This window comes from Sus scrofa, chromosome 1, assembly GCF_054392235.1.
Source record: "Sus scrofa isolate SSC_HxYL_T2T_F1_AM1 chromosome 1, Sscrofa_HxYL_maternal_Yorkshire_Landrace_v2.0, whole genome shotgun sequence".
Classification (NCBI taxonomy): domain Eukaryota; kingdom Metazoa; phylum Chordata; class Mammalia; order Artiodactyla; family Suidae; genus Sus; species Sus scrofa.
The window spans coordinates 7142546-7164534 of NC_139383.1; the positions used below are offsets into that span (position 1 = coordinate 7142546).

The 21989-nt window shown below is 47.1% G+C and overlaps 1 protein-coding gene across 3 annotated transcripts in view; it reads right to left on the reverse strand.

Moving 5' to 3' along the window:
- SLC22A3 (solute carrier family 22 member 3) overlaps positions 1-21989 on the reverse strand; it is a 97819-nt gene that overhangs the window by 4064 nt on the left and 71766 nt on the right. For 2 of the 3 annotated variants that reach the window (XM_003121106.5, XM_085022214.1), the window contains exons 6-10: positions 16654-16751; positions 16320-16534; positions 7625-7733; positions 6564-6676; positions 3418-3517 (exon numbers count right to left, since the gene is read on the reverse strand). In XM_003121106.5, coding sequence (XP_003121154.2) covers positions 3418-3517; positions 6564-6676; positions 7625-7733; positions 16320-16534; positions 16654-16751 — 635 coding nt within the window. The remainder of the gene's footprint in view (positions 1-3417; positions 3518-6563; positions 6677-7624; positions 7734-16319; positions 16535-16653; positions 16752-21989) is intronic. The other variant, XR_014843704.1, reaches the window with a different exon arrangement.

The following is a 21989-nucleotide window of genomic DNA, read 5'->3' on the forward strand; positions in this document are numbered from 1 at the left end:
GAAAGTCCACCGGTGCCCTGCTTGGCCAGTCCAGCTGGCGCCGGCCCCTGGGCTACGAGCTGCTGCTGTGGTCCTGCGTGCACTGAGAAGCCTTTCTTAGGAAAGTTCTGAGATGACTCATCAACCTGGTTTTTCAAAATAGCATCAAGAAATAGGACAGGTGTTCCCACTGTGGTGCAGTGGGAAAGAACCTGACTACGATCCATGAGGACGTGGGTTTGATCCCAGGCCTCAGTGGGTTAAGCATCCAGCATTGTCATGAGCTGTGGTGTAGGTTGCAGCTGCGGCTGGGATCTGGCGTTGCCGTCTGTGGCTGTGGTGTAGGCTGGCAGCTAGTGCTCCAATTTGACCCCTAGCCTGGGAACTTCCATATGCCACAGGTGCAGCCCTAAAAAGACCAAAAAACAAAAACAAAACAAAAACAAAATAGGGCAATAAGGTCACTCTATAAGTTTTAAAGGTCTGGTTAAAATATTCATGAGATACTTAGCAATGGCTGCCTATCTCCGGGAAGACGGTGGTACCCCATTAAAAGAGAATATGAAAAGAGAAATTTCCGATTCTACCAGGGGGATACTTGCTATTAAAACACTCACAATCAAGTAACCTACCCAAAACAACAGTCACACCTGTACACTGGACAAGGTCAATTCCAGCCCCAGCCTGCAGAAGTTGTGAAGTCTTTCTGAGCATAGATTTCCAGGTATATAAAAAGTGAGGATAAGAACTTGAATTGCACAGAATCACCTTGAGTATTCAATGAAATGACGTATGTGAAACCACTGATGACATAAACAGGTACCTAAAAAAAAACCATCCGTTTCTGATTTCTTCCCGATCCACCAAGGGAAGAATAAAACTGCCGCAAGGTTGCTACCAGTTCAGTCTTGTCATAAATATTTTTGATACATTTTTTATTTTTTATTTTTTTATTTATTTTGTCTTTTTGCCTTTTATAGGGCCGCTCCCGCAGCATATGGAGGTTCCCAGGCTAGGGGTCCAATCGGAGCTGTAGCCGCCAGCCTATGCCAGAGCCACAGCAATGCAGGATCCGAGTTGAGTCTGCAACCTACACCAGAGCCACAGCAACACCGGATCGTTAACCCACTGAGCAAGGTGAGGGATCGAACCCGCCACCTCATGGTTCCTAGTCGGATTCGTTAACCACTGCGCCACGATGGGAACGCCGATACATTTTTTAAAATTTAGATTTACACCCTTACTTTCCAGGTCATTGTTTAGAAGATTAATTTTTTTTTTTTTTTTTTTTTTTTTTTTTTTTTTATGATCTCACCCACAGCATATGGAAGGTCCTGGGCCTGGGACCGAATCCGAGCTGCAGCTGTAACCTACACCACAGCTGTGGCAACACTGGATCCTTCAAGCCATTGCACTGGGCCAGAGACTGAACCCACACCTCCACTGCGTCCTGAGCTGCTGCAGTCAGTCTCTTAAGCCACCATCCCACAGCGGGAACTCCTGATTTTGATTTTTGCAAATTAGCTGGGGTTTTTTTGTTTGTTTGTTTGTTTTGTCTTTCTAGGGCTGCACTTGTGGCATATGGAAGTCCCCAGCCTCGGGCGTCTAACTAGAGCTGCAGCTGCCGGCCTTCACGACAGCCACAGCAATGCAGGAGCCAAGCTGCGTCTGTGACCTACAACACAGCTCATGGTAATGCCAGATCCTTAACCCACGGAGCGAGGCCAGGGATCAAACTCACATCCTCATGGACACTAGTTGGGTACGTTACTGCTGAGCCACTATGGGAATTCCCAGCGGTTAATTTTTTTAAAAAAAATTCACAAATAGTACAAAACCATGAGTCATTGTTTTTTAAAAAAATCAAACAACTCAGAAGTCTGTGGAGTAGAAAAGTGGTGTCCCCCCTTCCACACTCCTCTTCCAAAGCCATTTGTACCCCAGGGGATATATGTTATCATTTTAAATCGTTTCCTACACACTCTCATATCCATACTCTCTCTTCCTATCTTTTTATTATGAAAGATTCCAAATGGAGAGCATCAGAATTCGTGTCATGTGAATTTTTCTTGGTATAACAAAAATCTCTTTCATGTGTAGGTACTGGCCGGATATTTCCGTTCTCTGCACCCCATCTAGTCACCCTCCCCCACACTCAATCTCCTGCTTTCTTTCCTTCCCCACCTGCCATCTGTTTATCTACCCCTCACCTGTCTCTCTCTCTCTGCTATTTACCTGTCTATCCTCCAACTTGCAATCAGCTATCATCTCTATTATCCGTTTTCATCATATCTATCATCTATCATCTGTCTATTTATCTAATCATCTATCTAAATCTATCATTTCTCTTCCCATCTAGCTATAGAGAGGGATTACTCTTGGTTTTACTTATTTTTTAAATTTTTATTTATTTATTTTTGTCTTTTTAGTGCTGTACCCATGGGCATATGGAGGTTCCAGGCTAAGGGTCGAATCGGAACTGTAGCCGCCGGCCTACGCCACAGCCACAGCAACCTGGCATCCGAGCCGCATCTGTGACCAAAACCACAGCTTATGGCAATGCCAGATCTTTAACCCATGAGCGAGGCCAGGGATCAAACCTGCATCCTCATGGTTACTAGTCAGATTTGCTTCCACTGGGCCATGATGGGAACTCCTGGTTTTATTTTATTTTATTTTTGTCTTTTTTTAGGGCTGCACCCATGGCATATGGAAGTTCCCAGGCTAGGGGTCCAATCAGAGCTGTAGCCGCTGGCCTACACCACAGCCACAGCAACGCCGGATCTGAGCTGCATCTTCGACCTACCCCCCTGCTCATGGCAATGCCGGATCCTTAACCCACTGAGCGAAGCCAGGGATCGAACCCACAGCCTCGTGGTTCCTCGTTGGATTAGTTCATCACTGCATGGAGCTCCCTCCTGGTTTTACTTTTAAATAAATATTATAACACATTGTTTCACGACTTTTCACTTTGTCACCCATGTGGAAAAGCTCTCCGTGGCATTCCATACAGGTATGCCGCAGTCACTTTGATCTCTGCGTAGGGACCCACACTGTGGATATATGATATATGTTATATCCATATCTATAATATATACTTTATGATGTATATATATATATGTTTTCACAATTTGTTGCCTATGGTTGCACATTTCAATTATTTCTGCTTTGCCGAATCATCCGCCCCTTTCTTTCAGGTTCCTTCTGAGTTTCAACACCTTATTTGGAAATGTTTCTATCTTCAGAGCCCCACTGAAAAAATAGCACCTAATCTTTTACAGATTTGTTGTTTTTAACATTAACCTTTTAAAGCTACTTGGAATTCTTTGCTTTGGATGTGAGCTAGAGCTTTCATATTATTTTTCCCCCACACTGTCCTTTTGTCCTTTCCAGTCGTTTGAAACACTGTTTTAGGATGTGCCGAATTTCGTACCATACCTGTCAAGTTTTTCTACATCATCCACTGTTTCTGGCAAGGCAATACCCTTGGTTTCAGGCAAAAGCATCACAAGACCACCGCAGACGGACGCCAGGATACCTGCGGGATGGGGAAAGGTGTTACCCTACCAGGAACACGCTGCCCCCTTCTCATCCCTGCCCCCCAGCTCGCCCGTTCCTCTGTCCTGATTTCAAACATTCTCTATGTTCCCTGAACCCTGGACAGTCCCACTCCCCCCTGTGCTCTTGGCACCCATCCATCCATTCACTCATTTAACAATTATTTACTGAGGACCTACTAAGTGCCAAACCCTCAGTGAAGCCCTCACCTCCTACTTCACAGGAGAAATTGAAGCTGCCAGCCAGGGGTCCCTCGGGGTCCTTGCACCGATGCTGGAACGTCACTGCACACCGGCCCTCCCCTTCCTCCTCCTACCCCGTGACACTGCAGGACTTGTCCCCACGTCTGCTCGGGGGCATCCGTGGGAGTCCTTTGGGCTCCTCGCTCCGCTGATTCATCCTCTCTCCCCAGCACCCTTTGCCCATGGGTGGAAGCCCTGAAACTATTCAAATCTCTCCCTCGAAAGAGCCTATCGGCCTCCCTCCTTCCGTTCCCTAGAGCCCGAGGCCTTGGAACGCCTTCCTCTCCTCCTTCCGCCGCATCTTCCTGCCCTAGGCCTGTGCCTGGAAGAGCCCAAGAGTCGGCGCTCCGGAAAATAAACTCCCTGATTCCTGCCTTTGCCTATTTCCTTGGTGTAAACATGCCCGTTGCGGACGTGCATCCTTCGAACCAGCACCGCGGCGTCCACCTGCTCTAATCTGGGTTCTGCTCCATGTCCCCTCCAGCCTTACTCCAGCCAGGTCGCCAGTGGCCGCCGCCACCACCTTCAGGGGCACTGCTTCTCCCCCCTGCTGCCTGGCCTCACGGCTCCTCTGGCAGCTGGCGGCGTCACCACCCACCCTCCCCTGGCTTTCCCGCTGCTCCAGGTTTCCCTTCTGCCCCTCTTGTGTCCCTCCTTGTCCCCTGGCTGGCTCCTCTCACTCCGCTCATGCCAGATGCTTGTCACTGCTCAGCGCTCCATCCTGGGCCCCCTTCTTTCCTCTCACTCCATCCTCTTTCCCGTGGAGGGGGGGTCGGTCACTCCTGTGGCCTCAGTGGCAATCCACACCCAGGTGGCTTCTGGACCTTTATCACGAGGCCACAGCTCTCCCGACTCGGCTGGTCAAACCACTGGCTTCAAACAGTTTGGGCTTGGGTTTCTTAGAGGCGCTAACAGCCCAGGAAGAATCCCTCCATGTGCAGTGCAGACACGCTCCTTGGCTTCACTGAACCCGGGCCACACCGCCAGCTCTGGGTGTTCAGCCAGGGGCCTGGGCTGCCCATCCCCCCAGCTCCCTCCAGCCCCGCCCAATCTCCCCCTTGCTAATTGGACTTCTGATAGATTTCTTTGACCAATCCCCCCCTCAACCATCTCAGTGCCATCACCTTAGAGCGAGGCACTGTGGTCTCTGACCTGATTCCAGCAACAGCCTTTGAAGTCTCATTCTCACATTTAATTCATTGGCAGAACTGCCATAAAGCCATATTTCTTTTTTCTTTCTTTCTTTCTTTTTTTTTTTTTTTTTTTTTTTTTGTCTTTTTAGGGCTGCACCATAGCATATGGAAATTCATGGGCTAGGGACTGAATTGGAGCCACAGCCATGGCCTAGGCACAGCCACAGCAATGCCAGATCTGAGCTGTATCTGCAACCTGGGACCTCCTCAGCTTGCAGCAATGCTGGATCCTTAATCTGCTGAGCGAGGCCAGGGATCAAACCCACATCCTCATGGATATTAGTCAGGTTCTGGGTTCTTAACCTGCTGAGCCACAGTGGGAACCCCAAATATTTCTTTTTTTTTTTTTTTTTGGCTGTACCTGAGGCATGTGGAAGTCCTTGAGCCAGGGATGGGACCCAAGCCACAACAGTGACAATGCCAGATCCTTTAACCACTAGGCCACCAGGGAACTCCAGAATCATATTTCTAAAATGCAAATCTAGCACTGCCAACCCCAGCTTAAAACTCCGCCTGGCTTCCCACTACTGTTTGGATAAAGGGCAGACCCTGTACCCATCTGAGAAGCCCCTTGTGGTCTGGGCCCAGCTCGTCTCTCAGCTTTATCCCTCTTCAGGCCCCACCCCACCCACTACACTCTGGCCTTGAACTTCCTGCAGGTGAGAGAACACTGCCTTGCTCTTACTCTAGGCCTTCCCACTGCCTGGAGCACCAGCCCAGCCCCTCCTGGGGCTACTTGCCACTCATCTGAGATCTCAGCCGAGACGCAGCTTCCTCGCTCCTCAACCTTCCCCCTTGGTGTCAGCAGCATCCTGGGCTGTGCTCTCAGAGGGCTCCTCTCTTGTGACTGGTAGTTTGGAAAGGGGGCTCCCCCTGAGCCAGGCTCTGGGAAGGAAGGGCCTGCACCACTGCCCAGCTTAGCCAGCCTGCTTGGCAGGTCAGCCTGCAGGCCCCCCCGCCCGCGCCCGTCCCCAATCTTGAGTGACTGTGCTCTTAGATGTTTCTGTCCTGCTGCTTGGACAATGAACTCTCTGCTCTTTCGTGCTGGCCCAGCATCAAGGCCGAGCTTGTTTCTCAGATCCCATGAAATAGTTTGAAATGATCTTTTTTTGAATCACTGGTGTCAGCGGCTAGAAGCTGATTGGACGGTCCCCAGCACGGCCAGAGGACTTTTGCGTTCCTTAGCATGTATGCGCTCATGGACTGGATGTTTCCATTGGCGTTTAAACCGCTGAGCAAGGAGTGCCTGTGGTGGCTCGGCAAAACGCATCTGACTAGATGAGGACGCGGGTTCGATCCCCGGCCTCGCTCAGCGGGGTTAAGGACCCGGTGTTGCTGTGAGCTGTGGTGTAGGCCGGCACCTCAGCAGAGAAAGCTACATTGACTACTTTTTATCACAACCCTTTAAAGTAAAGTAAGTGTAAATGATTTACGGTTTATCTTTCATTGCGGTGCCTCAAAACGGAAGCAGCTGTCATAAAAAGAGTAAGAGGATCTCATTAATATCCAATCTGATGTCATGACAGGGCTCTATTCATGCCACGAATGTGAATGAAGGCATTTCAAGATAGTATATCAACTGGGTTCTTACCAAAGATGATAAGAGGTAGTTCCAGCCAAATGGCTGCTAGCCGGAAAAGCAGAAAGGGGGCTATGATGCCCCCAAAGTCACATAAGCCTGAACAGAGGGAAACTCCAAAGTTTCTGCAGAATGAAAAAAAAAAAAAAAGTTTGAAATGAAAAATATGGAAATAAATTCCAGATAAGTAAATTTTCCCTTCTATAAGTAACAGAGATATTGGAACAACGAATTCTACTGCTCTCATTTTTAACTTTGAAAATTTCTAGGAGTTCCCGTCGTGGCTCAGTGGAAATGAATCTGACGAGTATCCATGAAGACATGGGTTTGATCCCTGGCCCACTCAGTGGCTTAAGGATCCGGCGTTGCCGTGAGCTGTGGTATAGGTCAAAGACGTGGCTTGGATCTGGCGTTGCTGTGGCTGTGGTGTAGGCCAGTGGCTACAGCTCTGATTTGACCCCTAGCCTGGGAACCTCCATATGCCCCGGGTGCGGCCCTGAAAAGTTCATAGTCTGAGCAAATCCTTTCCCACCTGCAGCAGGTCACGTCTGGGTAGGTGCTGAGTCACGGCCAGCCCAGTGAGAAGCGTCTGTAGTGGTGGCGGAAACCATTCTTCCACCAGCGGCTCACTACCCAGTCTGCTCTGTGGCATTATTTGTCACCTTGGCACCCTACATTGACCACAGGGTGTGCCCAGGAAAGGGCACCAGTTTGCACTATCTATGCCCATTGTTCCGTTCCGTCCACGTGGAGTGTGGTCAGAACAGAGGCTGAAGCCTTTCAACAGTGAGAGGCTGATGAAGCCAGATTTAACCCAGGAGATGCCAGCACGCCCACCTGATTTTCTGATTTCAAATCTGGGGCTTTCCACAAAAACACCACCAAAAAGTATAAAGAAATTGATGATAATAACGCAGAAAAGCAGCTACAACTCAACAACTTGGCTTTTTTCACTGGCTGACGTCAGCCCAGGCCAGGAGGTCGCCAAGCTTAGAAAACGCTTTTGGAGTTTTGAAGTCAAAGCATGCGGCTGTAGAATTACTTAGGGAAACCAGGATAGAGGTTGGAATTACCGTAATGTGGTTGGGTACAACTCTGAATTTACCAAATAAACAATCTCAAAGGCCATGGTTATCCCCAGCCTTCCCAGCGTGGCCACCGCGGTTCTCAACCAGGGTATTCCTGCAAACACAGAGAGGTGGAGAGGAGGAGTTAGGGTCGCTTTCAGTACAACTTTACAACACAGCCAAGGGCACTGACTCGGTGTCCTCCCAGCCCGAGATCTGCTTCATTCTAAGGGCAAATAATAGACAGCTTCTCGCACGGTAACCACATTTCAACGGGAACAATCACCCCCCCGAGATGGGAGCTAGTATTTAGCCTTCCAACTGCCGTCCTGAGCAGGGCAGGAGCCACAGAAATACAAGTCAAGGTAGCTGCTAAGTAGCCACCGCCTCGGGAAGGATGATCCCAGCAGTGCCTTCCTAGAGGCCTGGAGGCCACTGGCCTTTTGTCTGGACGGCGGTCTTTGTCTGTGCCCTTGAAAACTATCGCCACAGCCTGCGGCCCATTTGTCCTCTTCTGTTCTTACCCCTTAGGGATGATGCACAGAATCACCCTTCCCCACGGACCAGGAAGAATCGGGACCTGAAGCCAGCTTTGGTTTCTAGAGAGCAGCCAGGCTCCACGGACTGGGATCTGGGAAGGGACGTCTTTGCAGGGGTTATGGCGGGGTGTGTGGTTCATAAACCACAGTGTCTTTCCCATCCCTAATCTTGCCACTCTGCCTATGGAATCATCTAGAAGGAGCCCAACTCTTTAATACCGACGGGTTCACTCTTTTTTTTTCTTTTTAGGGTCACGCCTGCAGCATATGGGAGTTCCCAGGCTAGAGGGTCACCTACAGCTGCTGGCCTACGCCACAGCCACAGCCACAGCCACAGCAACGTGGGATCCTTACCCCACTGAGCGAGGTCAGGGATTGAACACGCATCCTCATGGATACCAGCGGGCTCGTTTTTGCTGAGCCACAACGGGAACTCCCCGGTTCACGCATTTAAAAATGGACTGTTTTCGGGCTGCAGTGGTTCTATGAGGAAACTCTCCTTTCCTCCATAGTAACTAGTGGGACATGCCAGAGGTTCTTTCTTTTGTGCTTTAAGGAAGAAGGAGTAAACCATTTTTGCTCTAAAAAGTCAGGGCTCTAATTTCTTAAGAGTTGTGCAGTTGCCACCTTCTTCTCTTTTTTAACTTTTATTAGTTTTTTAAAAATTGTAATCAAATGTCACCATGCTGTACAGTAGGGAAAAAAAAAAAAAAAAAAGTCACCATCTTTTCTTAACGGGCTTGGGGTGAGGACACATGACCACATGAACAGGAGCTTATCTGCCCTCCAAGGCAAAGCCAAGGGCGCTCAGCCTATGCCTGACTTCTGACTCTGGAAGGGAGACTTTTCCTTTTAATACTCATGTGTACTCAACGGCCCTCTTGCTTTCCAGAATTACTGCACTTCGCTGAATACACAGACAAGTCGGCATGAGCGAGGGGATGAAAGAAGAGAATCAAGCTGGGTAGATTTACTTGTGTTCTCTTTAGAGAATATTCAATCGATAATAATTTTTTTACAAAAGCTAAAACTCTCTAACTAAAACAGTTGTCCAGGAGGGCAAGCAGAGAAAGAGACAGTTCCGGAATCCAGGTCACGGCTGGGAGGCTCCGGTTTATTACGTTTTGATGGCACACTGGCCGAGGAGGTTGTGTTGTCCCTGACGTTCTGTCCAGATGAGGACACCTGCAGCGGTCGCAGTAGCAGTCACACCCAGGAGCGAGGAAGAGCCGAGATGCTCAGGTGCCGGGCCACCCTCTGCTCTGGCACAGTTGTAAACACGCGTTTTATTTAGCCTTTACTTTTTCCCTAAGGTCGAGGAGGCGACTAGGCGACGCATTCCACCCGTTCCTTCAGTGAGAGCAGGTGGTACGGAGCTGGTGCTGGGGATGCAAAGGGGCAGCTGACGTTCAGATTGCCTGGGTCCCCGCCGGGCCAGGAACTTCTTGCTGCTCTCAGGTTGCAAAGAACACCACCTGCTCTTGTGGAAATAACTTGATTCCCCAGGTTAGGGTCTGAAGCTATAGTTTTTCCTACTGAAGCAAGACTGCTCTATAAGTAAGTTCCACGGACCGCTCCAATGACAATTTAAGTTTACAAGTAACTGCAGGGGTGGGAGAGGGACAAACAAGAACCAAGAAAGCGAATTAAAACACATACACGGGAGTTCCTGTTGTGGCTCAGTGGGTTAAGAACCGGACTAGTATCGGTGAAGATGCAAGTTCGATTCCTGGCCTCGCTCAGTGGGTTAAGGATCCAGTGTTGCTGTGAGCTGTGGTGTAGGTTGCAGACTCAGCTCAGATCTGGTGTGGCTGTGGCTATGGCACAGGCCGGCAGCTACAGCTCTGATTTAACCCCTGCCTGGGAACTTCTATATGTCACAGGTGCCGCCCTAAAAAGCAAACAAGCAAATAAAACTAAAACAAAAAGCACATTCACACACCATGAGAAGCTCAGTGGATACAGATAGTCAATTCAGTAAAATGTTAAGGAAATGCTATCAAGCTTGCTTAAGACTCTCCGCTCTTTCTAACCAATAAAAGCCAATATCCTGAAAAGTTCCTGAAAAACATCACGTGCTAATCATCTTTAACCCACAGGCACTTGTTCTCAGGGTGCCTAAACTTTAGCTTAAGGGTGACCGTGTTTAGGGTGCAAGTAAGCCAGGGAGAAGGACAAGGAAGGACTCTACGCTGCTCGGTTTTAAAGCATTCATTTCTAAAAGCAACATAAGGACTATATCTTTTCTCTTAGGTAAATAAGATGCCTATCTTATCATGCGTATCCCTTCAGAGGGAACCAGGAATCTGTTCTAAGGCTGTGCTATTGCTGCTTGACTATTTCCAATCATCTCTGCCTCCCCTTCCTTCCCTGATCAGCACCTGTCTGAACCTGCCCCTACGAACTCCAGGAAGGCCATGGCGGCTGAATAAGGCCCCTTTCCTAAGAACAAGAAATGGGGGACACAGAAAGGCTTTTGTGCCCAGGACCCTCACAGGGCCCTGCTCAGTTTCGGAACAAAAAACCTTCAGAGCATCCCCGTAAGGTGCCACGTTCCTCTTGGAGTGACAACAGACATCTTTTGGTAGCAATGGCAAAAAACCTGCAAGACAATTTAAGAATGGGAACTGAAGCTGAAACCACCTCCCATGGGTTCCTGAGAACACAGAGAAAGACAGCCCTCTCAGTGGGCTATGGTCAGGCTGTTAGAGATTACTAAGGACAATCCGCGATTTCTTTCCTTTTCCTTTTTTTTTTTTAAGGGCCACACCCACGGCATATGGAAAGTCCCAGGCTAGGAGTCAAATCAGAGCTACAGCTGCCGGCCTACACCACAGCCACAGCAATATCAGATCCGAGCCACATCTGCTACCTACACGGCAGCTCATGGCAACACTGGATCCTTAACCCACCGAGTGAGGCCGGGGATTGAACCCGTGTCCTCATGGATACCAGTCGTGTTTGTTTCCACAGAGCCACAACAGGAACTCCAGAATACCTCCATTTCTGAAGAGGGTCTGCAGGATTTTAAACAAACACAATTTTACGTCTCCTTTGAATGGACCATCTGCTCTGAGTTCTGAAATAAAATGTAGTGAGAATTCCTAGTAAGTAAGCTAAATGGACTTCTTACTTAAGGAGAAATAAAAGTCAAAGAGAACTTTTTCATTTCAAAAAGACCTCCCGAAACTGCTAGGTTTGTAGCCATTTTAAATAAACTCAAATTAAAGACGGTAGATTGGGCATACATTAAAAAAACAAAACAAAACAAAACAAAAACCCTCTTTATTTTTCAGGCTTTACTTAGAGTGCAAAAATTGGGAACAAAAACAGAGTCTTAGATGAGGCTACAGCGCCTGGAAGACTTTCTTTCCCAGGATTTCATTCTTTAGACCTTGAACCTTCACGCTTAGCGGAGAGAAAGTCAGTGAAGCTGTTTTCTATGGGATAATTTTAGAGTTGGTTCCCCTAAAAGGCTAATCTGCATTCTCCTTAGGGGCAGGCGTCGGCTTGTTGACGTCAGGAGTGGCTGAGAGGGAAGGTCTTTCTAATGTTAATTCAACAGCCCGAGAGAGCAAGTCCAAAAGGCCCCTTCAGGGAAAGCCAGGACCGTCCGTCAAGTGTGGAACCTCCAACGCTTGGTCGCCACACGGAGCAGTAGGGCTTTGAACTTACTCTTGCCAGTCAGTTCTGAGCCCCTGCGACTGATCACGCGAATCCACAGAATACGGAGCAGCCGAATCCACAGAATATACAAACAAAATGCGTCCAGAATAAGAGCAACTCGTTTTCAGCGTTGCTAAGACCGGTTCTAAAGATTAAATTGGGACATTCTGTCTACAAAATAAAACTGATGAGGACCCAACAGAAAAGTCTATTCTTTGCCTTGTTTTTCCAGTGTATGAAAGGGTTCTCTAGAAGATAGCTTGAGTCCTACCCACTCACTCACCTCAATATTGGCCCTTGCTCCCTTTCTGGGATCCTGCTGCATGCAATACACATTAAAATCATCCCTACGGATGGCCAACAGGCACGTGGAAAGACGCTCAGCATGGCACGTGGCTAGAGAAATGCAAATCAAAACTACCATGAGGTATCACCTCACACCAGTCAAAATGGCCATTATTAAAAAGTCTATAAATAATAAAGGCTGGAGAGGGTGTGGAGAAAAAGGAACCCTCCTACACTGTTGGTGGGAATGCAAATTGGTGCAGCCACTATGGAGAACAGTATGGAGGTTCCTTAAATAATTACAAATAGAATTACCACATGATCCAGCAATCTTCCTCCTGGGCATGTATTTGGAGAAAAGGAGAATTCAAAAAGATACATGTTCCCCAATGCTCACAGCAGCACTATTTACAACAGCCAAGACATGGAAACAACCCACATGTCCACCGACAGGTGACTAGATAAAGGAGATGTGGTGCGTATACACAGTGGGATACACACCATAAAAAGAATGAAATAATGCCATTTGCAGCAACATGGATGGACCTGGAGATTATAGACTAGGTGAAATAAGTCAGACAAAGATAACTGTCATGTCATATTGGTTGGAATCTAAAAAGGGATACAAATAAACTTATTTACAAAATGAAATATATGGAATCTAAGAAAATGATACAAATGAACTTATTTACAAAACAAAAATAGACTCACAGACATAGAAAAGGAAGAAGAATAGAGGGGTGGATAAATGAGGAGTTTGGGATTAAAATATACACACTGATACATAAAATAAACAACAAGGACCTACTGTGTGCAGAGAACTACACTTGATATCTTGTAATAATGGAAAGTATCTAAAAATATATACATATATATTTATAACACTGTAAGTCAAGTGTATTTCAATAAAAAGGGAAAAATAAAATAAAATATTCCCTATCAGTCCAGGGCCAGAGAAAATCAAGGGGAAAGTTAAATCATGAAAACATGGGCCTTCTCTCCACTTTCCTAATTTCATGTGTGCTTAATGAATATGTCATTGACATTTACGCCTATTCCATCTGTGATGAGAACAGAAGACCTTGTGTTAGGAGCCACCTTTAAAAATTAAACCCCAAAACTTTTGGGGGCCGAAGTCAAACAGAAAGAAGAGTGACGTCTCCAACGTTCCTGATGTCTCACCCTCTGCCGATTGGTGTGTAACTCCCAAGGACAGAAACGATGCCTGTTTTGCTCACCGCACTCTCCCTACTCCTAGTTTAGTGGCACCAATGAATAGATACTAAAGAGATGTGCATTGGCTGATATTCCCCCCAGCTCTTAGAATGCGGGAGGTTGAACAGCGTTCTCCAAAAGTTCATGTCCACCCAAAACCTCAGAAGGTGACCTTATTACAACACAGGGTCTCTGCAGAGGTACTGGGTAAGCTAAGGCACAGAGATGCAGAGAAGGTCATGGGAAGATGGAGGCAGAGTCTGGACTGATGTCCACAAATGCTGAGGACGGCTGGCAATGCCAGGCAGCCAGGACGAGGCAGGGAAGTACCCCCCCCCCCCAGAGCTTTGAGAGAGAGCGCAGCCCTGCCTACACCTGGATTTCAGAGCGCCAGCCTCCAGGGGTGGGAGAGAACGCATTTCTGTGTGTCAAGCCACCCAGTGGGTGGTACTTTGTTACAGCAGCACTAAGAAACTAATACACTCCAGAAAAACGAAGTAAATGGAACGGTTCTGTCCATCATCAACCCTTCCAACACGATAGGACTTTACCTCTTCTTGGCCCTTGGTTCTAAAGATGGGCTTCACTGTCATTTTATTTAAAAGGGTCTATCTGACATTTGGGGATTTCATAAAGTTTTTTTTTTTTTTTTTTTGTCTTTTTGCCTTTTCTAGGGCCGCGCCCATGCCATATGGAAGTTCCCAGGCTAGGGGTTGAATCGGAGCTGTAGCCACCGGCCTACACCACAGCCACAGCAATGCCGGATCCTTAACCCACTGAGCAAGGTCAGGAATCGAACCCGCAACCTCATGGTTCCTAGTCGGATTCGTTAACCACTGAGCCACGACGGGAACGCCTCATAAAGTTTTATGTAACTCACAAAGTCATCTGTAAATATCTGACTTCTTTGACTTGCACATGAGTATCAGTTCTCTCCCGATCCTCAGAGGATTCTCAAAAGAAAAGACACTTTCTCTCGTGCTGACACAAAACACCACCGGAGACTCCAGCTCTCCCAGCAACTACCCCCCAGCCTACACCTCCCGGAGTGCGGAAGTAATTCCCTCGCTCTGAAACGCCAGTTCCCTGGGAGTGTTTTGGCCTCCTCTGTCCAGGGCCCACTGTGGCTTTGTGTTTACAGTGGCCTGGCCACACATGCAACCTCTGTCCCGCGCTCCAGGCAGCCAGCCCTGCAAAATGTAACTGAAAATCGCCGTCTCCCCTCCAGGCCCCAATACCACGACCTCCGTTCCTGCTCTCAGCATCTCTCCCTCCTCATTGCCATTGTCCAAACTGCAGCAGCTCCTCGGAGCTCCCTTGTCCTCCTCCTGAATCTTGCAAGACCACGCCCAAGCTCCTGGCCAGGCTGTGAGGCCATGACCGCTGGTGGCTGATGCTCTGCAGCCTCCTTGTCAGGACATCCCTGAGATAACAACGAAGGTTTGGTTCCTGAGCCACCGAGGGTGGTTCATGCTTCTGGGAACCAGGCTGCAATCGGGAAAGACCAGGGCAGCACGTGTCTTCTCTTTCATCATTCACGTGCCTGGTTCTCAGCCCTGGGAAGCTTTCCCGACAATCCCCATTAATGAATCACTCTTGACACTTTCTTCTTCCTATTTTTAAATTTTGTTTAAAATGTCTATTATTTCATTTGTCTCTGCTTGTTGCGAGAACATTAAAGGATTAATATTCCTTACTGGGTGATCAACATTTTGAAGTCAAGAAGTGTGTTTTTCTTCCTTGTATAGCCTCGATGTTTCGCATGGGATTGGCAGTGTGAGAGCTGGTCAGGAAACACGGTCAACGGTACCACAAAAGGAGTCAGATAAAGGTGATCAAAAGTAAACTACAGAGGAGTTCCTGTTGTGTTTCAGCAGGTTAAGACCCCGACTAGTATCCATGAGCATGTGGGTCTGATCCCTGGCCTCGCTCAGTGGGTGAGGGACCCAGCATTGCCATGAGCTCTGGTGCAGGTTGTAGATGCGGCTGGGATCTGGCGTTGCTGCGGCTGTGGTGTAGGCTGGCAGCGGTAGCTCCGATTTGACCCCTAGCCTGAGAACTTCCATATGCCACAGATGTGGCGCTAAAAAAAAAAAAAGTAAACTGCATCACTTCCACTCCTTGGTATATACCCCCCAAACCCCAAACACCAATCTGAAAAGATAATGCACCCCGATGTGCACAGCAGCATTATTTGCAATAGCCAAGATATGGAAGCAACCCAAATGCTCATCAACAGATGACTGCATGAAGAAGCGGAGGCATCGATATACCACGGAATGTTCCTCAGCCATAACAAAGCATGAAATTTTGTCATTTGCAGCAATATGGATGGACTTAGAGAGTATCATGCTAAGTGAAGTAAATGAGACAGAGAAAGACAAACTCCTCGATGATATCACTTATACGTGAAAACTAAAAAATACAACAACGTTGCGATGATAACAGAAAAAAAGCAGACTCACAGATACAGCGAACTAACTACCCGTGGGGTGAGGGAAGAGGGGAGGGCAGGATAGGGATGGGGGAGTGGCGGGTACAGGCTGCCAGGTATAAAGTAAGACTCAAGGATCTATTGCGCAACATGGGGAATAAGCCAATATTTTATAATAACTACGCATGGAGTATAACCTTTAAAATCGTGACTCACTATATTATACGTCTATAATTTATATACTATCGTACATCAATTATACGTCAATAAACGCTTTTTTAAAAGTAAACTGCATCACTACGAGCTAGATTCCACACATCTATTTTATCCATAAGTGGACCTAAAAATGAAGAAAACAGAAAAATCTATGGAACCAGTCTCTTATACGCAAAGTCGTCACGCTGCTTGGGCAGAAAATAGAGTGCCATCACGAAAGCGTGCCTGACACTAAGGTTTTGATGCTATGGGACATTTTCTAAAGGCGGAAAGTTCCCCATTCTTCGTTATTTTAAGAGCTTGTTTTCAGGTTCTTGGCTGCCAAGCAGACTGGGGGCACAGTTACCTTCAGGTAAGAACGCAGTGACAAGGCATGCCACTCCTGCCACTATATTGCTTGCGGCAAAGGGTAGGCGTCGACCGAAACGCTCGATGGTTAATAGGATCAAGAGGGCTCCTGGCAGTTCCACAACTCCCGAGATGAAAAAGTCAATATAGAGGTTGCCTCCTATAATTCCCAGGCGCATGACGAGTCCTTGATACACCACAGCGCTCGTGAACCTGAAGCAACATTGACAGACATCGGAGAAGAGGTTAGAGGGAAGCTGCACCTGCCCTGAAGAAAGGGATGCGTTGTAAATCTGACACAAGCTTGTGAATCCATCACAGGTCCAACTCACCAAGCAAACATAAGTATAAGCGTGCACTTCCTCATTTGGCGAGTCCTCACCAGATCTAAAAAGGATGGATTGCTAACCTCCTCATCGGTAACAGTGATCTGTATAAGAGAAGCAGATTTCAGTAGCAATACTCCGCAGGAAACATCTGCGTATTACAGATGTGTCACTGACCAGCTCCCACGCTGCCGAACGCTCTTACTGAACCGACCAGGGTCTTTCAGCGTCACGTCTTAAAACCTGAGAATACAAAGGCTGGTTCTCTAGCCTTTGTAAAGTCAGAATTCACAAAGATGTGGCTGCTGTCTGCGAATCTGTTCTTAGGTTGATGGCAGCAGTGAGACACGCTCTGAGCACACAAGCATAAAAGGTGTTTTCTAAAGTAAAATAATTTGTGCATTTACTGAAGTGAAGAAAGTAAGCATAAAAGTGATAAAAGCAGCTGGAAAACAAACAAGGTCCTTTATCTATTAAATCCTCAAACATTAAGTTGACAAATAAGCAAGAGTAACGTGAAGTTCAAGAGCAAGGGCAGTATCAAAGGGACCCTTTTGCTTCTGTCCATTCACTGGAATCTATCATTTCTTTGATCCAGGAAAATTCAGCTCGTCTCTATTTGGCCGTTCAAGAAGTCGGGTTGGAGTTCCTGTTGTGGCTCGTGGGGTTAAGAACAGGACATAGTTTGTGTGAGGAAATGGATTTGATCCCTGGCCTCGCTTTCTGGCTAAAGGATCTGACATTGCCCTCGCTGTGGAATAGGTCACAGATGCAGCTTGGATCCAGTGTGGCTGTGGCTGTGGCTGTGGGGTAGGCTCCAATTCGACTCCTACCCAGGAAACTTCCACATGCTGGGGTGTGGCCATAAAAAGGAAAGAAGAAAAAAAAAAAAAAAAAAAAAAAGAGGTTGGTCTTTTTTTTTTCTGGCCACACCCACAGCATGTGGAAGTTCCTGGGCCAGGGACTGAATCCAAGCTGCAGTTGCAATCTGTGCCACAGTTGGGACAACACCGGATCCTTTAACCCATTGTGCCGGGCTGGGAATCAAACCTGCCCCTCTGCAGTGACCCCAGCTGCTACAGTTGGATTCTTACCCACTGCACGACAGTGGGAACTCCAAGAAGTTGGTCTTTTCTCTAATTCAATGGAATAAACACTGCTGTTTGCCTACTATGTGTAAGGCGCTTTAGAGGAAACAAAGCTGGACAGCAAGCCCTCCATAACCACTGCTACGAGTCTAGTGTCCCAAAGGAATCATAACTCAGTTCCCTGAAGGGACCACGGGTTCACGTTGTCAGGTGCTTACACAGTCTGTTGCCTCTGCTTGAAAAGCCCTCGGATTTCCCTGGTCCTCACCTTCCCTGCGAAGTCTTCCCTAAACTCAGGTCGGACAGATGAGCCCCAATCCGTGTCTCTACTTACCAGACTTTCACCATAGCACTTACACAACCACATGCCTTTATGGGTCTACTTATCTCTTTCCCTCCACCAGCTCTGGCGTTCTTGGAGCGCAGGGCCAGTGTTACAATGTCAAGCTTGGTGTTCCCCCAGCATTTATATTTGGGTGAGGACTGATGGTTGAAACAGGAAGTCAAGAGCCTTGGCGATGTCTTTTTCCTCGGAGTGTAGCCCTCAGTCTCTGTCCTTCTGCTAAGTGAGAACCCTAAAAACAGGACCTGAATTGTCTGTTTACCCGACTCCAGATCTGGTCCAGATTAAGCAGAAATTTAAGCAAATTTTCCCCAAGGCTTTGAGTCAAACGTCTCTCTACCAGCCAGCATAGGAATGTGACTTAAATTCACACCTACAGTACCTCATCAAGCACCTGTTCTCAACATTGCACTCAATGGGCCAACAAAAGCTTGACCTCTGCTGCCTATGCTTTGCTCCAAGGAAAGTCACAGACACACAAAAGAAGCCTGCAAATGGATGCCTTTAGATTGCTTTCTTTTCCTGAGTCTTTCCAACACTCTATTTTGCTTACAAAGACACATATTCTTCAGAGTTTAAAATCTCCCAATTGGGAGGTGTCCTACAATTCCACTGATAAGAAAGCAGGGTGCCCACGGCTTCAACAGCATGGTACTTTTCTTGCTTAGTGGTGCACAAAAGGATGATGTCTCTCACAGGTAGAAGCATCCTGGAGTCCATGAAACAACAGTAGTTTCCATAGCAGCGCGGTGGACGCCTGGTAATGGATTCCACCATCCATTCTCTCCTTCTCCCTTTGGGTAACAGAACCCATGGAGTTTTAGCTGGGCACGTGGCTGCCTAGCGAAAGTCACCTTCTCACATTTTCTAGCCTTTCTCTCAACTGTGGGTGGTCCAGCAATAAAGATCTCAGCCATGAGATGGGACAGAAGCCACGTGTACAAGTTTTGTGTCTCATCCTTTAAAAAGGACGTGGCTTGCTCTTCATTCATCCCTTCCCGAGAGGTGGAAAAGGAAGATGCTGGTGAACTAGCTTCACTTATACAGCCTACTGCAGGGGGTGGGGGAGAAACAGGATAAATGGAACCCAGACCCAAGAGGGCCTCCTGGAGCAAAGCCGACTTTGGTGCTGGGCTATTCATTTCTGGGTGGGCATGTTGTCTTTTTTGTCACGGTATTTTTTGGTTCTCGTTTTCAGCAGCAAGTTGACCTGCACCGTGGCTAACGAAATCCTTATTAAAATGTTCCCTGAGCTAATTTTCCTTTTTTTAATTAATTTTTTTTCCTTTTACGGTCACACCTGCGGCATATGCAAGTTCCTGGGGTTGGGGTGGAATCAGAGCTGCAGCTGCCAGCCACAGTAATGCCAGATCTGAGCCACATCCTCGACCCGCGAGGCAGCTTGCGGCAACATTGGATCCCTAACCCCTGAGTGAGGTCAGGGATCAAACCTGCATCCTCATGGACACTATGTTGAATTCTTAACCCATTGAGCCACAATGGGAACGCCCCCTGACCTAATCTTCTCAATCCTAAGAACTCTGCTGTTGCAAAGATAAAGCAGGAGTAATTATAAGTGAAAGATCTTAGTATGTTACAACAATACAGTTGGCTCTCCACCCCACAGGTTCTGCATCTGCGGATTCAACCAACTGAGGCAGGAACTGAGATTGGCCGAATCTATGGACACAGAATCTGTGGATATAGAGGGTCAACTGAGACCCATTTTCTACAAGGGTCTTGAGACTTTGAGGATTTGGGTATCTGCAGAGGGTCGTGGAATCAATATTCCACAGATACCAGGGGATCTGTGGAATTATTACTACATGGTTGGGTATCAAAATGCTTTTCACAATTAGTTTCTATATATTGCCCACATTAAAGAGGCTAACTTTTATGAAGTGTGTAACACTTGTTAGAGTTTGTGCTAAATACTTTATCTATTTATGTTCTTTTTTTTTAGGGCTGCACCCAAGGCATGTGGAAGTTCCCAGGCTAGGGGTTGAATCGGGGCCACAGCTGCCAGCCTACACCACAGCCATGGCAATGTGGAATCCGAGCCGCATCGGGGACCTACACCACAGCTCGCAGCAATGCCAGATCCTTAACCCATTGAGCGAGGCCAGGGATCGGACCTGCATCCTCATGGATCCTGGTCGGGTTCGTCACCGCTGAGCCACGACAGGAATTCCCTGTGCTAAGTACTTTTCTTGAATTATTTCATTTAATTCCCATCAACACTCTCTAAAGTCAGTACTTTTATTGATCCTATTTTATAAATAAGAAAAGCAAGGCTCAGGACATTAAGGATTAACTGGGCAGAAGGTAGCTAAGCCAGGACGTGAAATCAGGACGTGATGGAGACGCTCTGTTCTTAAACCTTTTACGCTGCATCACTGAATGTATAAAAAAGCTTTTTATCCCAGACAACGTCTTTGTAGTTGATAGTGACCCTTCATCATTGTAAAGATGGGCATTATGCACTTGACCGAAAAACCAACCCTAGTCAAACACTATTCTGTGAAAACGTTGGCTTGGATGACAATAATTGAGATTTTGAGGATCTCAAAATTTAAGATTAAAACCACCCATCCTATGAGGGCAGTTTTCCTCTGTGAATGTATCACTTTTTCCAGCAATGCTTTTCTTTTCACTTGGGGTTTTCCCACAACTCGGACTTGGGTCCTGTTCATCCCAGTCTAGTCTCTTCTCTCCACGGAGCCCCTGACACCTCTGCCCGCTGGCGCAGCTGCACCCCTGTTCACCAGAGCATGCAGATGGGGGTCATCTTCTGAAAAGCAATATTCACTTCGGAGAAATGAGACGCACAGAGGGCCAACAGGTTCACGAAAAGATGCTCAACATCCCTACTCATCAGAAAAATGACACCAAAACCACAACGAGGTACCACCTCAGACCAGTCAGAATGGCCGTTATTAACAAGTCTACAAACATCAAATGCTGGAGAGCGTGGGGAGAAGAGGGAACCCTCCTTCATTGCTGGTGGGAATGTAAGTTGGTACAACCACTATGAAAACAGTATAAAGCAAAGGTTCCTCTAAATATAGAACTACCATATCATCCAGAAATCCTACTCCTGGGCATATATCCAGACAAAACTTTCATTAAAAAACATACATGCACCCTTATGTTCATTGCAGCACTATTCACAATAGACAAAACATAGAAACGACCTAAACATCTATCAGCAGATGAATGGATGAAGATGTGGAAAACTACTCAGCCATAAAAAAGAACAAAATAATGCCATTTGCAGCAACATGGATGCAAACAGAGATTCTCAGACTAAGTGAAGGACGTCAGAAAGAGAAAGATACCATATGATGTCACTTATACGGGGAATCTAAAATGTGGCACAGATGAATCTATCTGCAAAACAGAAACAGACTCACAGACATGGGAAACAGACCTGTGGTTGCCAAGAGGGAGGGGAGAGAGGGTGGGAGGGACTGGGAGTTTGGGGCTGATAGAGGCAAATTACTATGTCCAGAACGGATAAGCAATGAGGTCCTACTATACAGCACAGGGAACTATGTCCAATTTCTTGGGGTAGAACATGAGGGAAGACAGTATGAGGGGAAAAAATGTAAATATATGGATGACTGGGCCACTATGCTGTGCAGCAGAAGTTAACACAACCCTGGAAATCAACTCGACTCTAATAACAAAAAAAATAATTTCTTACGGACGCTCTCCCATTTCCCCTTCAATCTTCTCATTTTCTTCCTAGAGCCACGACTTCGATCTCTTAGATAAGACTGAACAATGACTTCCATTCAGGTCCATTCCAATACCAACATTCTAAAGTTTAAGGAAAACACCCTTCACCTATTTCAAGCTTTCTGCTCAATTCAGATAGACAACTCGACACTTAAACACCTTTGTAGCTT